Source organism: Vanellus vanellus, assembly GCF_965231255.1.
Source record: "Vanellus vanellus genome assembly, chromosome: 19".
In the NCBI taxonomy this organism is placed as follows: domain Eukaryota; kingdom Metazoa; phylum Chordata; class Aves; order Charadriiformes; family Charadriidae; genus Vanellus; species Vanellus vanellus.
This window is the reverse complement of record NC_138924.1, coordinates 8,999,712-9,014,589: the sequence shown is the minus strand read 5'-3', so window position 1 is coordinate 9,014,589 and position 14,878 is coordinate 8,999,712. Positions and strand designations below refer to the sequence as shown.

At 48.3% G+C, this 14,878-nt stretch overlaps 1 protein-coding gene across 1 annotated transcript in view; it reads right to left on the bottom strand.

Annotated features, from left to right (window-relative positions):
- VPS53 (VPS53 subunit of GARP complex) overlaps positions 1 to 14,734 on the bottom strand; it is a gene marked incomplete at its 5' end in the record, with an annotated part of 70,246 nt that extends 55,512 nt beyond the window's left edge. Inside the window, 4 exons of the mRNA XM_082493082.1 lie at positions 9,698 to 9,764; positions 10,579 to 10,628; positions 11,768 to 11,848; positions 14,651 to 14,734. Of these exons, the coding sequence (XP_082349208.1) occupies positions 9,698 to 9,764; positions 10,579 to 10,628; positions 11,768 to 11,848; positions 14,651 to 14,734 (282 nt within the window). The remainder of the gene's footprint in view (positions 1 to 9,697; positions 9,765 to 10,578; positions 10,629 to 11,767; positions 11,849 to 14,650) is intronic.
- Between the last annotated feature and the right edge of the window lie 144 nt (positions 14,735 to 14,878).

Sequence of the window (14,878 nt, the reverse complement as noted above, 5' to 3'; positions counted from 1 at the left end):
TATTACTCACATCAGAAAGCTGCCCTCTGCTAAGTATTTTATAGACACTTGACACATCTGCCAAATCCAAAGCATCCAAATGTATTTTTAATGTTACAAATTGGGCTGCGGTCAGGATGCTGAGAATTTAATGCTCCTGGATCGGTCCCCACTCTTGAATACGGAGCGTTAATGCTTCTTTCATTTGCTGCCACACTTACAACCCAGATCAATGAAAATCTAGACCGGGATTAAAAAGAAGTTCCCATCCCCAATTGTCCAAGGAGTCTCAGCTGCAGAGATTTCAAAGAACCCCTCACACGCTGTGACCAACCTAAAAACTCCTGCCCCAAAACCTCATACAAACGAGTCCCTCCGGATTGAGAAAGGGTAGAAATATACCTTTGATTGTCAGTCTGATTTCATTGGAGAGAAAACTCTCGAGTTTTACAGCCGGGGATAAAGCACTGGGGCTGAAGCCGAGAGGGCTCGTCTGTCAGAGCAGGGGGCCGCCGCCGGGCCGGCTCACTCCCCTCCGCAGACAAACCTGCAGGGCTCATCACCCTTGGGTTTGATTTTAGCAGCTTTCTACCCTAGGAGTTCATCAAATACGACATAACTACTACCGTTGTCACTAAAGAATAGAGTTTTCTCTCATCAGCTCCAGTCCTAACCACTAAAGCTGCACAGGACACTTTAAATCAACAAAGCCGATTATGTCCAACGCTGCACCGAGCTTAAAATTGCTACTATTGCCCCTTGACTTAACACCCCCCCCCCCCCCCCCAAATCACGCTGGGAAATCAAACCCCACGTTCTGAATAGCTGCACAAACACTGACAGGCACAGCAGGTGAAGTCAGAGGCAATTTCCCAGTGGAAACCTCGCAGTTTAACTCCTGGCGGGCGCTCCTGCGCTAGCCCAGCTCCATCCCCGGCTGCCGTCTTGCCCTGCATCGCCCAACCCCGCGCCCGCTGCCCGCGCCGCCGGGAACGGCGCTGATGGGCTGTAGGCGACAGTGGCTTTAGCGGTCGGGCTCCGGTGAGTAATTTTACACAAGTTTTACAGTCATGCAGCTAATTTGCACCATTACGTGGCGCCATTTAAACGTTAATTGCGTGAGCGGCACAACCCTCCAGCGAAGCCTTGAGCTTCATCACGCCCTGGGACCTGACGGTGGGTTATTACAGCCTCATCACGTCGGCAGGTGACCGGCCACAGCCTTCCCCCACGCCCAGCCCTGCTCACCGCGTTAAACACTATTATCACGCAGGAAAAACTCCCCCGTGCAGACACTTATCATTTCCCTTATCACTCTTCTTTATTTCAGAACACAAAGCTGTGCGGCTCTGCCCTTCGCATCGTTCCTGTTTACACCCCGACGGCCGCTGCTGCCTGCACCTCCCTGCGCCCACGACAGACCCTCCTCGCCTTGCCGGGCTTCTCCTCCAGTGCCCAACCACCCCCGCCCTCGGCTGGAGCGATGGAGGCAGCGACGCGCACCCGCTCCGGCACCCAGCCGCCTGATTTTGTTTGCTTGGGAGTGCTGCGCACAAAATTTGCCCGGGAAGCCTGGAAACGACGGAGGGATTCCAGTCGATTTGTCCACTGAGGAGTTTGCATACCGCAGGCAGCGTCGCGGTCATATTTGCAGTATCGGAGCCACGCTTGATTTCCGCGGGGGTCAAATTTAGCAACCACTTGAGTTGCATCAGATTTTGCAAGATGAATTCATGTTCAGGTTGAGACCTCAGAGGAAAAACGTAGCTGGGGGAACGGACAACCATACCCTACAAGCAGGGGTTTCCAAGTGGAAATGCTGACCTGTCGGAAGCACAGAAGTAGCACAGCTGCAATAAACATTACCGCGCACCAAATACGTGAAACAACAAAAAGAAAGGAAAGAAAAGAAAAAAAATGAGATCCACAGTAAGAAAAAAAAAAAAAAAAAATCTCCTGCCCGTTGTCAGGATTTCTATTTTCAGGCCGGGCTTCTCGCTTTGCCGGCATCAAAACCAAACAGCACTGGCTGTGGAACAGCCCGGTCTTACTTAGCGGCTTGCACTGCCTTCAACGCCACCGGCGAGGAAACGTGCCTTTGGCCAGCACAAGCCACCCCCACCCCCCGGTTCCCAGCCGCAGGGCAGCGACGGGGCGCATCCTCCGCCGTGCCACACAGAAGCACGAGGCAAGGTCAAGCTCAGACTTGCTCCTGCCTTGAACCAGACTTTGCGGCAGATGGCAAAAGTTATGCCTGACCTCTTCGTACAGTTGCAGATGCCAGTTTTCATGGCCAGTGGCCAGAAGGATAATAAACAGCGCTATTTCTTCTTGGCGCGCCATCCACCTGAAGCCCTTCGCAATAAGCATGTTCTAGGCTAGAAAAAGCTCGCTGCGTCTCTTTGATGGGAAGGGCATTGTCCAACTGTAACAATTCACTAGAGAAATGACTCTAAATGAAACTCACTTTTGATTTATTTTGGCAGCTCAAGTTCTGTTTATTATTCATTGGTTACAAAAGAATATTATGGGACTTTAATCACACGACTGGAGTCTTACAGAAACTGTGGCATGACCTGTTTTTTTTTCAATATATAAAATTACACAGCTTAAGACACCATATTTAACCCTCACCCATTTACCATTTCAAAACTTATCGAAATCTAACACGAGTCTGTTCATATTTCAGAATAACGACCCATTCATCAAAAAAACCCAGGAGCTAAAGCGTAGCCATGCAGGAGAGAATGAATATCATTGAAAGATGGTCCCTACAACATCAGGGATCGTGACATAAAAAAAAAAAAAAAAAATATTTTATAGATTTAGGCTTAATTAGTTATTAAGAGCTTATGGTGGTTTTCCTCGTCCGCTCTTAAGGCTCAGACAAAGGCAGTCAGTGCTGTCCCAGCAGCTGAGGCACATCAGCACCAACCACATGAGTCCAAGCTGGGCACCACGGCCAAGGAAGCCACGTGCAATTTGATGTCTGGAAGCGAGCATGTATTTAAATAAATTAAAAAGTGAAATAAAAGCGCCTACGGTAGGAGATGGGAAAACACTGACTACCTTAGTTTAGCGTGAAACACAACCTGCAGTCAAAAAAGCCACCTCCACACAAACAGGTGGAGGTAAGAAGAGAGGCTGAAGCAACAGCGGTGCTTATTAAGCATGTTTATGCAAACAGTGCACAAAATCACCTCCCTGCCCACCGGCTGACACTGCCTGTAAGCCAACGCTCGCAGAGCTGGGGAGAGGACAAGCTGATGACTCCAGTGCCACCAGCAGCTCAGGACACCGCTAGCTAACCGGGCACTCGAATAGCCGGGATGACCCCATAGCAGGGCAGCACCATAGTCCCCCCTGCTCTCTGCCACACACGGCACCTGCATCGCCCTCCTCTTCTGCTCACCGTCCATCTTCATCTCTTTCTTCCTCCCTATATTGATTCTGCAAAGTGTTTCCTGATCTCTATTTAAAGGGGGGGGGGGGTAAGAAAAAAGTATTTCTCATACTTCCATCTATGACCTTGTCAAAACCAATAACCTGTGGGCATTTTTCAGTGCCAGAAACATCCTTCTCCTTCCACAGGCTTAAACGCTGCCAGACACTGCAGCACACGCGCAGGGCAGGGCAGGGCAGGCGGTCTGAGCCTCCCCACAGCTGCAGAGCCGAGATGTTTATTTTCACATGCCACGAGAAAGGACAGCACTGGTTACCAAAGGAGGGGATGGCTAATGGAACTGTCTGTGCTGTGCCGGGTTCAGGCTGGGCAGCAAGGATCTATCTGTATTCTTTAACCACAGCAGCTGCCATTTCTTTTCTTGCACTGCTCTATTTATGAAAAAAAAAAAAAAAAAAAAAAATTCCTGTTCTCACGGAGCAAAGAAGCAGGAGCCAACCAAAGCAATTTAAATTATCAACCAGTACCTTCAGCATGAGAAACATGCAAGGCTTTTCCCAGCCCAGAAAACATCCCTTTTCTCTTCTCATTAACACTTAACTTTGTTCTAGCACTAATTGAGCCAGAGCCTAATATGAGAAGAGATACTAAGTGATAAACCAATCTTTTCTTCAAAACATAGTCTCTATTCATTCAATCGCAGTCATTTACTGTACACATGTGTGCGCACAGGGGAAGAAGGGAAAGATGGACCAGAGATATCAGGAAGAAATATTTTTTTTTAGATTCAAACTCAAAAGCCACAAATCTTGGTATTGTTCTTCAATTCTTGATTCCTTCAGAAGTAGATTTTTCTCACCTTTGCTGACTGGGGCACCCGGGTCCAGGGTGCACACGTACTGTCAAGGGTTAAACTCAACTGCACACGCAGAGGCTACTGTATTACAAGGACAAACGTCTGATAGGTGAAGCAGCTTCAGCCAAACAACCAGCAAAGGCATGTCAGCAACTGTCAAAAAAATTACAGCCAGTCCATACAGAAGGTTTAGTAATAAACACAACTAAAGAGTGACAAATAAAAACGAATGGAGTGTGTTAAACGCTCAGTGGAAAAAAAAAAAAAATAAAAAATCTATGGGAACTTTTTATACTACACCCTAGGGCAGAGGAAATTATGCCACAACTGGACTGCAGCTCTTAGCAAGGTCAGCCCAGACTCCAGTTCAGCAGCAGCTCTGAGAAAAAACAGAGGAAAAAAATCGGATAGCACTGGCTCCCCAGAAACTGCAGGCACAGCTTGAACCACGTACTGTTACAACTGAACCACAGCAGCTCCTGCATTCCCAGCCTCTCCCAAAGCATCTGAAATAGCCCAAGTCTGGGACTCCCAAGGAAAATTTTGTTACGCCCTGCAGAGGAATGTTCCACCCAGGACCGTTGTTTCCTTCCATAAAAGGATCATTAGTGAGATAATTTCTGAAGTTCATGGTATTGTCTACAGATTTTACTGAAATATCGCACCAGGAAGGGGAAGCCAAACGAGCCAGACTATTTTAAGGCTTTTGCATTTGGAGGAAATTCTAGGGCAAAGTTTCAAAAAGGCAGATGCTTTGAACTGGGAAACGTTACCCTTTGTGGAGAAGGGAGCATTCCTGTCTTTAGAGCTGCTTAAATAACTCTTTTGGGGCCACATCTATTTGATCGACTTTATTTTTAGATTTAGAATCTGCTTTTTCAGACACCTAAATGCTATTTTATATGAACATGTGTATGTGATCAAGGCTATTTGGGAAATAGCTTCAAAGTTAAAGACTGGCTATGAAAAGCTACTCTTACACCCGCCTCATAGCTACAATTCACCTCGAAGACCCGCTCAATCATCTCGGCACCCAGGTGGAGCACAGAAGTGTTATCCCCACCATTACCACTGCCACACAGGACCGGAGACTCGGTCGCTGGCAGCACAGTGGCTGGATCTCCAATTTGGATTTTGAGCTTGCTATCTCTAAGGTCTCCTTTTCCTTAAGGAGCATGGAAAGCACATTCCGACAGCTGCATACTGCATGTTCCCCACTGGGATTTAGATTGCTCTAACTGGGAGAATAACAAGCAGCGCTATTCAGACATGTCTCCGCTGGCAGCGCTCCCTCACCATCAACCATCAGTAAAACGTCACCCTGGTCTCAAAACGAAGGCTGGGCTCCCCTCTCCTGGACGGCTGCAAAGGTGCAGCTCTCAACAAGGCTCAGTAAAGCGCTGCTGCTCCTCCTCCGCACCAGAGGGAAAGCTGCTTTGCTGGGCTCAGATGGTAAATGCCCCCTTCCCCAAAGAAAAAGCAAGCTGTTAAAGGCTAAATACCCTTAGTTTGCCTTCTAGGAACCTGCCTGATATAACTGGTCTCCAAAAACACTACTGAAAAAAAAGAGATTAGAGAGGTTGATGGCAGCTCCAAGGCCCCGGTGATTTGGGCACCGCTTGAACCAACGGCCTACACGAGATTCCCAACCCTGTGTTTGGCAGTTAAGGCTGACGGGAGATGGAAGAACCAAAGATAAGCTTCATGAATCGGCTTCTGGATGCTCCTTTGCCTGCAAAGGCAACGGGGATGGCAACCACTCGTGTGTGCAGCTCTGCCTCCCCAGGCAAACCCGAGGCAGGAGGACACAGCTAACACAGACAGCCCAGAGCAGGGGCTCAGCAGGGAACTCCCTCCTGGCTTGCTTTGACTTAAAAAAGAACTTTTTTTTTTTCTTCTACCATTGCGTCTGAGGTTTATGTTTCCTTTGGAAGGAAATCAGAGATTGAAAGGATGTTTATGAAAACTATTATTTACTCTCCAGACAAGAATGGCTCCTCTAGCTCCGATACCACACAGTCAAGGCAATTCTGGCAAACGCTGATTACAGTTTGTATCAGCAGTTGTTAGGAGAGAATGTGCCCAAAGAAAAGAGGCTTTTGCAAAACACCTTCCAGGTCCAATCTTGCAATAAATACACAAGATCCTGAGCTCCCACTAAAATTCAAGCAGCTACAACATCCGAGTTCCTACACATTTTTACTTACAGCACGCACTTTCAAGGACACGATGGATTGCATCGCTCTTCTCAGTGCGTCAAGGGATGGCAATATGTCAAAAGACAGGAATGGCTTTTTCAAAAGCTAGTCTGCTGCAAGTACTGTGCAATACAGGCTACGGACATCTCATATGGTAAGAAAGCATTATAAATGGGAAAAGGTATCTGAAGATTAAACTTTTTGCTGTGGACGGTTTTAAGCTTTGTTTCAAACCTATTGCAAAAGCTGACAGCCAACTGTTTCTTTATTAAATCAAGGGTGGCTTGCAGTTGTGGTTACTATGATAAAATGCAATAACGATCTTCATCCTGGGCTTCCTAAGGAAGAGGTTCACAAGATGACACTATCTATTCATGTGTACGCTTCAATCAAATTTTGCAAAGAAATACTGGTCTTAAGCATACAAATTTCCTACAAATTTAATAAGAATATAAAATCAGTAGCAAAAAGAAATTAATTTGATTGTGGGACCAAACTACAAACTACAACCAGAAAAGGTAAATAAATAAAAAAGCCCCTTTCAGTAGCACTGACTCCCTTCCTAGCAGAGCACTGACTTGTCTCAAAGGCACCTTGCTAGCGGTTGTTCCAAAACAATTTCTTACCACGCATTGGAAAATGAAACCCTTCCTCTCCAAGCAGGAGAAGCCAAGCCTCCTCTCCATCAAAACTTAATATTTCTAAGCGTCCTTGCTTCCCCTGAGGACATGCTGGTAAAACAAAGGCACTCTTCAGCACAGCAACAGGCGGCTGAAGCCGAAAAGCAAGGTTTTGGCCCCCATGATCAGATATCAAGAGGGTGGTCACGCGAAAAAGGCCGCCTCACTCCCCCAGCTAGCGCACAGGACACACTACTCAGAGAAAGTCACGCAGGGGGTGACGGGAACAGCAAACGTTTCTTCCAGGTTGCCTCTGGTTCTGGGGAGACAAACAGAAAATTTCATCTCAAACTGAAGTGCGATTCGAGCGTTGCCCAGCACTGTAAGATGAGCTCTTTCTTCCGCGGCAGGTCCCTCCGAGCAGCTAACGCGCAAGGCCTGAGCTTGCTGACGCTCCTTTACCGCTTTAAACCTCAGGACCCAGCCAAGCGCCACCACTCCAACACTCTGGTTCCAGCAATTCACATACGAAACGCACGTTCAAGTGTGAAATGGTGGACTTGGATTAGAAACGTAGAAAGAAAAAGCTCGCAGCATTTCAGATCCAAACAATTTTTCTTACCAGAGAACTAACGCTTGCAGTAATTGAATGGTTTCAGCGTTTGTTAGGAACAACTGTTTCTTCTGGCTTTTGGGAGACTGTCTGGCCTTAGCCCATACAGTCCGTGCAACTGCAAGCTCTGGCGCCTGTCTGAAAGTCTGCTTCTACCTTGCAAAGCAGCAAAGTGAGGGGAAAATGGGAAAACTGACAGCTAAATACAGGAATATTTGTGATGAAATGCAGCTCCAGGCCACTTGAAAGATGCCCCGCACAGACACGCCACATACACATGCACGTTTGAAGGTTTTTACGTGGACAGGAGCCTGATTGGTTTCTTTACAACCAAACTAAATGAAGGGCTGCACAGACAGCACTTCAGAGCAGGATACTGTCCGAGTCCGGCTGTACATGCTTCAGAGAACTTCAAAGGGATTAAAGAGTGAGAAAGCACAGACATACTACAGCAAAACTCTAAACAAAGCGTGCCCAATCTCCACAGCACAGAGACTCTTTTCTTACCCTGCAAGCACAGCTGACCCCGGCACTGCTTTTGTTCATCTCTCACCACATTCCACCTTGAGACCTGCAAGTCCTGAGGCACTCCGGGAAATTCTCAGCCACTGCTCTTCTTGATCCTGCTTTTTTGTGGTCTTCTCTGAATCTGTCACCCCCAATGGGCCCAAAAGGCCATAACAGCAACACAGAATCACAGAATGGTCAGGGTTGGAAGGGACCTCTGGAGGTCATCTAGTCCAACTCTCCCACCAGAGCAGGGCCACCTACAGCAGTTGCACAGGACGGCTGTCCAGGAGGATTTTGAATGTCTCCAGAGTGGGAGACTCCCCCACCCCTCTGGGCAGCCTGTGCCAGTGCTCTGCCACCCTCAAAGTAAAGAAGTTCCTCCTCATGTTAAGATTGAACTTCCTATGTTCAAGTTTGTGCATGTTACCTCTTGTCCTATCACTGGGCACCACTGAAAAAAGCTTTCCAATCATACCCAAACTCTCCAAGTGCTAAACTCATTTCCATTCCCTCCCCACTCAATTTCTTGTCTCATCCCGCACGGTGATTACAGGCAACTCCACTCTCAGGTATGCCACATCCCAAGCACATCCCCGGTTTAACAGCAGTACTCAGGGAACCACACAAATGCTAAACTAGTTCTGCTAGGAGAGGTAAGCATCTCGCTTTTTTTTTTTTATTTTAAAGCAATACAAGGGCACAGAGAAGTTAAATAACTCAGTGAGGGCCAGGGACTCTGTGGCAGAGGTAGGATTAGCAATATAAGCCAATGGCTACCGCAGCAAGAAGTGGAAAACACAGCCAGCCACGCTGGGGAGGGAATGACTATGCCATCCCAGCAACCTCATTTTAAATCTGGTATTCAAAAGATGAGTCAATGTTAACAATGAGGAAAGCAGCACGATTGACGATTCAAGACGTTAATGTTCCTGGTCTAAACCAGAACAGTCACAGGAAATCCAGCAGCACTGGGTGATACCTCAAAATCAGATAACAGGTGGACCAAGCTCAGTGCTCACAAACACCAGAGCCGTGGCTGTGCTGTTCAATACTGTACTCCCTCCGAGCAAACACATCTGTCAAGCAAAAGACAAGTGAAAAACTGATAGCTGAATAGGACACGCAAGATGAACTGGCAGTCAGTCATCAGGCTTAGTCTCTAGCAGCTCAGGATACTTTAGCAAACAACCTAGTTAAAAGGCTAAATAGCCTTTTATTGATCCTTACGCAGCAGCAAATGTGCTTGTACCTATTTAATCCTGTTCATTTTATCAGTAGCTTCAGAGCGGCACAACCGCAAGCCTACTGGTTTTGGGTTTTGATTTTTAAATCAATTTCTCGTTCCCTTCCCTTTGGAGGGTGACCAGAAAGCAGGCTAGAGCAGCTGTACAGCGAGGAGCTCGCAAAGTCATTAGAGTAAGAGACAGCAGAAACACCTCCCTAACAATGCGAGTGGGTTTCTGCCTGCCAGAGCCAGAGCCAGAGCCCTTGGCGTTACTGGAGATGAGATGCACATACCTGCCTGCCATCCTGTCCCACGTTGGTCTGTCCTCTCACTACAGTTCGAATATTGTCATCCAATCTCCTGCAGAAAAGAATCTATAATGTCAAACTCATTCTTTATGCGCCTGACCCAAACAATTGTGGGAACCTTGAGAGCTACAGAACAGATTTAAAATAAAAAAGCGGGTGCTACCAGTGCTAAACTCACTTTTTTCCCCCCCCTCTGTCTCTCTGTAGGGCATCGCTATCTTACATAACTTAAAACTCCTGTTGCAAATTTAAAAAGTCATTTCCTAATTTAATCAGGGCTTCTTGCATTTCTCTTCCCTTATGCAATATTGTCAGCTTTCCCTTACCCATTTCCATTTCCACATATTAAAGTGCTGTCTCAATCACTTCAGGTTAGTAATGCCAGACTGCACAGAAAATTCAAGTATTTCCAGCACGCTTACATTTATTTTGTACTTTTAGTACCAATAATGACAACAAAAAAAATACATAATGAGTTTTTACAATTGCTACTTTGACCTCACAAACAGAATAAATTCTCAGCAACCCAATCTTCTGGGTAGTTTTTTCTCTGCCTTCAAACCGTACTAAAATTTGGTACTCGTTGATTCTTAGTTTATTGTTTTCTCAAAGCTCTACTTCGCAACCCATCAGCTAAAATAACCTGGAAAGCACATATTATACAATGGGGCAAAGTATAAAAAAAGAATTGTAATTACAGTGAGCCATTTTCATCTGTCTCGCTATGAGACTGGAGACCGACCCTATTCACGCCTTTACAGCAAATTTATTCCTATCAGCTGTAGCACAAAGACTGTATTTATGAAGCCTCAGTGACAACCAGACTCCTCGCCACCCGAGATGCAGTGAAACGGAGAAATATTTACCTTATTTTCAATCTGATTTTGTTCACAACTTCATCGATGTTGGCCAAAGACTACAACATGAAAAAAAACAAACAAAAAAAAAAAACCACGAGAAGTGAACTGGGGAACCTTTTACTGTGATACACATCAGCTGTGATACCCAACACTTTCTCTCGTGTGGCACTTCACACAGAGGAGAGCGATGACTTTGTTTTACAGATGGAGGAACTGAGACACACTTAGCAACTCAGCAGCTCCTCAGGTCACATAAGGAAGAGCAGCAAAAGCCAGGGCAGGCCAGGGTGCAGCCCTGCAGGTCCCAGAGGCTCCCCGCTTCCCACCCAGCCCCCAGCAAGCAGGGTGCCCCGAGCCCTGCCTCCTCAGCAGAGCTGCTCCCGAAACGCCGTGGTGACAGTGACCTCCAGTGGGCAATGGGGACAGAGCCATCGCCTTCCCCGGCCAGAGACCCTCCTGCAGAGCCCGGACACCCAGCACGGACACCCAGCACGCTAGGGTGGAGGAGGCCTGGGTGCTGCCGGAGCTGCAGCGGGGGTATTGCAGGGGAAATAGCTCTACGCTAATGGCAAAGGGAGAAAATGCCAAGCCAGCACCACCAGCAAACTGACTAGAACCAGCTGCAAGCCAGAAAAGCCAGTGCTGCAGAGGATCTGAAAGACAGTAAATGCTGCAGCAGCCTCAGAACCCAGTCTTCAGCTGCAGAAACATCTCCTCTTGGCAATAGTTTAGTCCAAAACAGCCCCTGGGGCTGATTTAGGGAAGACAAAGTACGGATATGAGCCCAGGGCGATCTCATTCATTACATCTCAAAAGAAACAATAGGTTTCAAACATGGATGACTCTCTAGTGACGTTTCACAGGCAACACCTGCCTTATTTGGCTAAACCCCCGAGGATTTACCAGTGATGAATACATGGCAAGTTATGAAATTTACTGCAAGAGAAACCTCTATATAGAAAACTAATTTCTTTCTACAGATCAAAGCAGGACTTTTAATGCAGCAGCACTTTGGATGGAAAGAAACTCCATAATGACAGTGAGCCTCATGAGATGCGAATTTAAGAAGTGATTATTGTTACAGTCATGCTACCCGTGTTACTGTTTAAAAGAAATGGCTTGTTTAAACATGCCTTCAGTCCCTTACTATTAGGCTACCCCTCGCACCGAGGGACATGCTTTGAGCACTACTTACTTGCTCAGTGGGAAAGAGAGTATTAATATACTCCACAGCGTTGAAATCTGCTCTGTCCAGTGGATCTTGGCTGGGAAATACCTGAAGAGAGGGAGGAAAACAAATACAGTCAACAATACATCACAGTTAATATCTGAAACTTTACACAGTATCTGCTGTTTCTAATTACTTCAGCACCCCCTTCCGATTGTGTTTCACAGCATTGTTCTAACAAGCATGCACAGAGAGCGGTCCGCCCAGGAGTAAAGCAGGACGTGCTCTGGAGGTCTTGGACCTATTAAAATTCCTGTGGATATCAGCCTGGATAAACACAGATAATAGACATGCATGCTTCCATGTACAGCCCAAGCACAACCGATCACGGACGAAGAATTCTGGAGACACACAAGCCATTAATTATACATCCCAAACCACACTGATGCTTTTGCTGTTATCTGGAAAGGAAACCCCCTGCTGAGGCGTTGCCCTTGTCTTTGCCTGGGCTCTGCAAGGCCCTGCGGTGAGAGATGGAGGATTTGCTCCTCACAGCCATGTAATAGGAAACATGATGAATTAAGAAAAGTTCTCTGTAGGCTTGGGTTTGCCACTTTCACATGAAAAAGAGGGAGAGAAATAGAATCTGCTGGATGATTCTTCCTACCCACAGGAAAGGGAAAAGAGCAGCTGTGGTGCAAACATCTCATCTCTCCTCAGAAGTAGCTCAAATGATGCAAATGCAGCTGCCAGGCTTCGCTTTTTGTCCCCACAGACTAAAATATGCTACGTTCCCTTCTCTGTTACCATATTCATTCCATATTTATACAGCCATCAGCTCTGCACTCCACCATCAAAACCCTGCCTAGCTCACACCACAGCATCACCTCTGCACATCACCCTGGTCACATGCAGCATTTACAATGTTTTTACACATTTTGCAGCATAAAAGCAGTGGTTTTGTGAGACTGTTTAAACAAGAGCAACTTCGCCCTGAAACAGACCACTCCAACAGCTTTCCCAAAGCTACTCCTGTGGCCAAGGAGAAGCAGGCGGCAGTTAAATACACCTGAGGTCGTGCCCAGGTGAGGAAGCTGCTCTGATGTTAGTCCATTAGCACAACTGCAGCATCACAACCAGCCTGTCCTGCTCTGGGCTCACAGCTCCTGCAGGTTCAATTAATCCCAAATCTCCACAAGCATTAGGAGCAGCTGAAACAAGGGGCGGGATGGAAGGAACATAAAGGCTAGTCAGGAACTCCACTCACAAACCGCAGATAGCGATCAATGCTGCAGGCAGCTGTACCAGCTGACCTGGCTGCTCCTAGGTCTCTGTCACAGCCCATTAACCAGAAATGACTACCCCTCCTTTTGGGGGGCACCAGTCTGCGCGTGCTCCCCACCCCACCGCGGGCAGAAGTCAGTTGAGCCAGTTCTGCCCAAAGTTGATTAAGGATCACTCACAGGAACAACAGGATTATTGGGTTGGTAAACGCCAGTGAGGAAGCAATGAAAAGCAGGAGGCAGCGTCATCCTCGACACCTCCCCTTGCTCAGGACGCGAGTATCTGCCTGCAGCCTTATTACCCGTTAAAATAACTCAGCCAGGAATACAGTTTGCACTGCTCAAAACCTCAAATCAAGACTGACTCCAAAAGACATGTTTTACCTTGAAGAGACATTTTGTGATTTATCATTAGGTAACTCTCTTTGGTTGTACAATGTTAGAAATCACACCAGCCTTTTTTGGCTTTCAAACATATGGGCTCTGGAAAGCACAGAGGATTCCTCTTCTGGACAAGTTTCGGGTCTCCTTTAGAAGCTGGCATTTAATTTATCAATTCTCAAGATTTCAGCAAAAATGGCTCAATGGTTTACTGCCAGCTGTGCCAACCCCATGCAAAGATGGGTCTGTGGGGTGTCTTTCTTTGGAGCAGTAATATTCCAAAGCTGGCACAGCACCCACAGAGAAACTGTGCTACCTTCCTCACCTTCTGGTGCTGGGCTCACTTGAGGTGCTGTGCCAGCTACCATGGGTCTGCCCTAGATCTTTGGGGAGAGCCACCAAAAGTGATCCACAGGCCTCAACACTCAAGAAAGTGAGAAAACTTTTTTGAGTGATACTTTGAGAGACGGCTCCTGTTGCTGTCCACAGGCTTCTACTACCAGAAAGAGCTCTTCAGGCAGAAGAGTTGGCTGAGGTCAGCGCAAGCTCAGTCAGATTCCAACAGACACATGATTTTACCCTGGTTCCTCATGGACAAAAGTAAGACTCCAAGTGTCACAGAGGGTTTTAGGGAACATTGAAGGACTTGTCCTGGAATGTAATATATTGATCTCAAAAGTCAAGCCAAGGCATTTAGATTATCCTGAGTGCAAGCGAGTCACAGGCCATTTGGCTCCATTAAGATGATTTACATACCAAGCACCAAGGACTCAATTAGAGGAGAGAGAACAGGTGTGCCCCGAGTTCCTCAGCGATGGGGAAGCGATCAGATGAGATATGCTCAGCTGCGGCCAGCCGCAGGCCCAGCCCCCGCACCGCGGCGGAAGGTCACAACCCCCCAGCACTAACGTGACCCGGAGGACCCGGCCGGGCGGCCAGCGCAGCCCCGGGACACCGACAGAGCCCGCCCGCTCCGGGGCTGGAGGGGATCACCCCCCACGCCAGGCGCCCGGACCGCACCCGCCTCCAAGCACAGCCAGCTCGGGGCTTTCCGGGACCCAGCAGCGGAAGGCCCGGAGCCCGCTGGGGGGACACGGCCGGCCCCACGCCCGGCAGAGCCCGCCGGGGCCCTCACAGACCGGGCACCGGGCCGCGACCACACCCGGCTCCACACCGGCCGGGTCCTGCCGCACCCCGGGGCCCAGCCGGCCCCCGCCCGGCCCCGCAGCAGGCCGCCCCGGCGCACCTGCTCGATGGCGGCCTGCACGGAGGGTGCCAGCTCCAGCGCCGCCTCCAGCCCGGCCGCCAGCTCCGGCTCGTCCTCCTCCATGGCGGCGCACCGCTTCCGGGCCGCGGGGCACGCCGGGATGCGGGAGGACACACCCCCTCCCGGCGCCGGCCGTAGGGGCGGGGCCTTGAGAGAGGGGCGGGGCTTTCCATGAGCGATGCGCTCGGGGGCGGGGTCTGCGGCAGG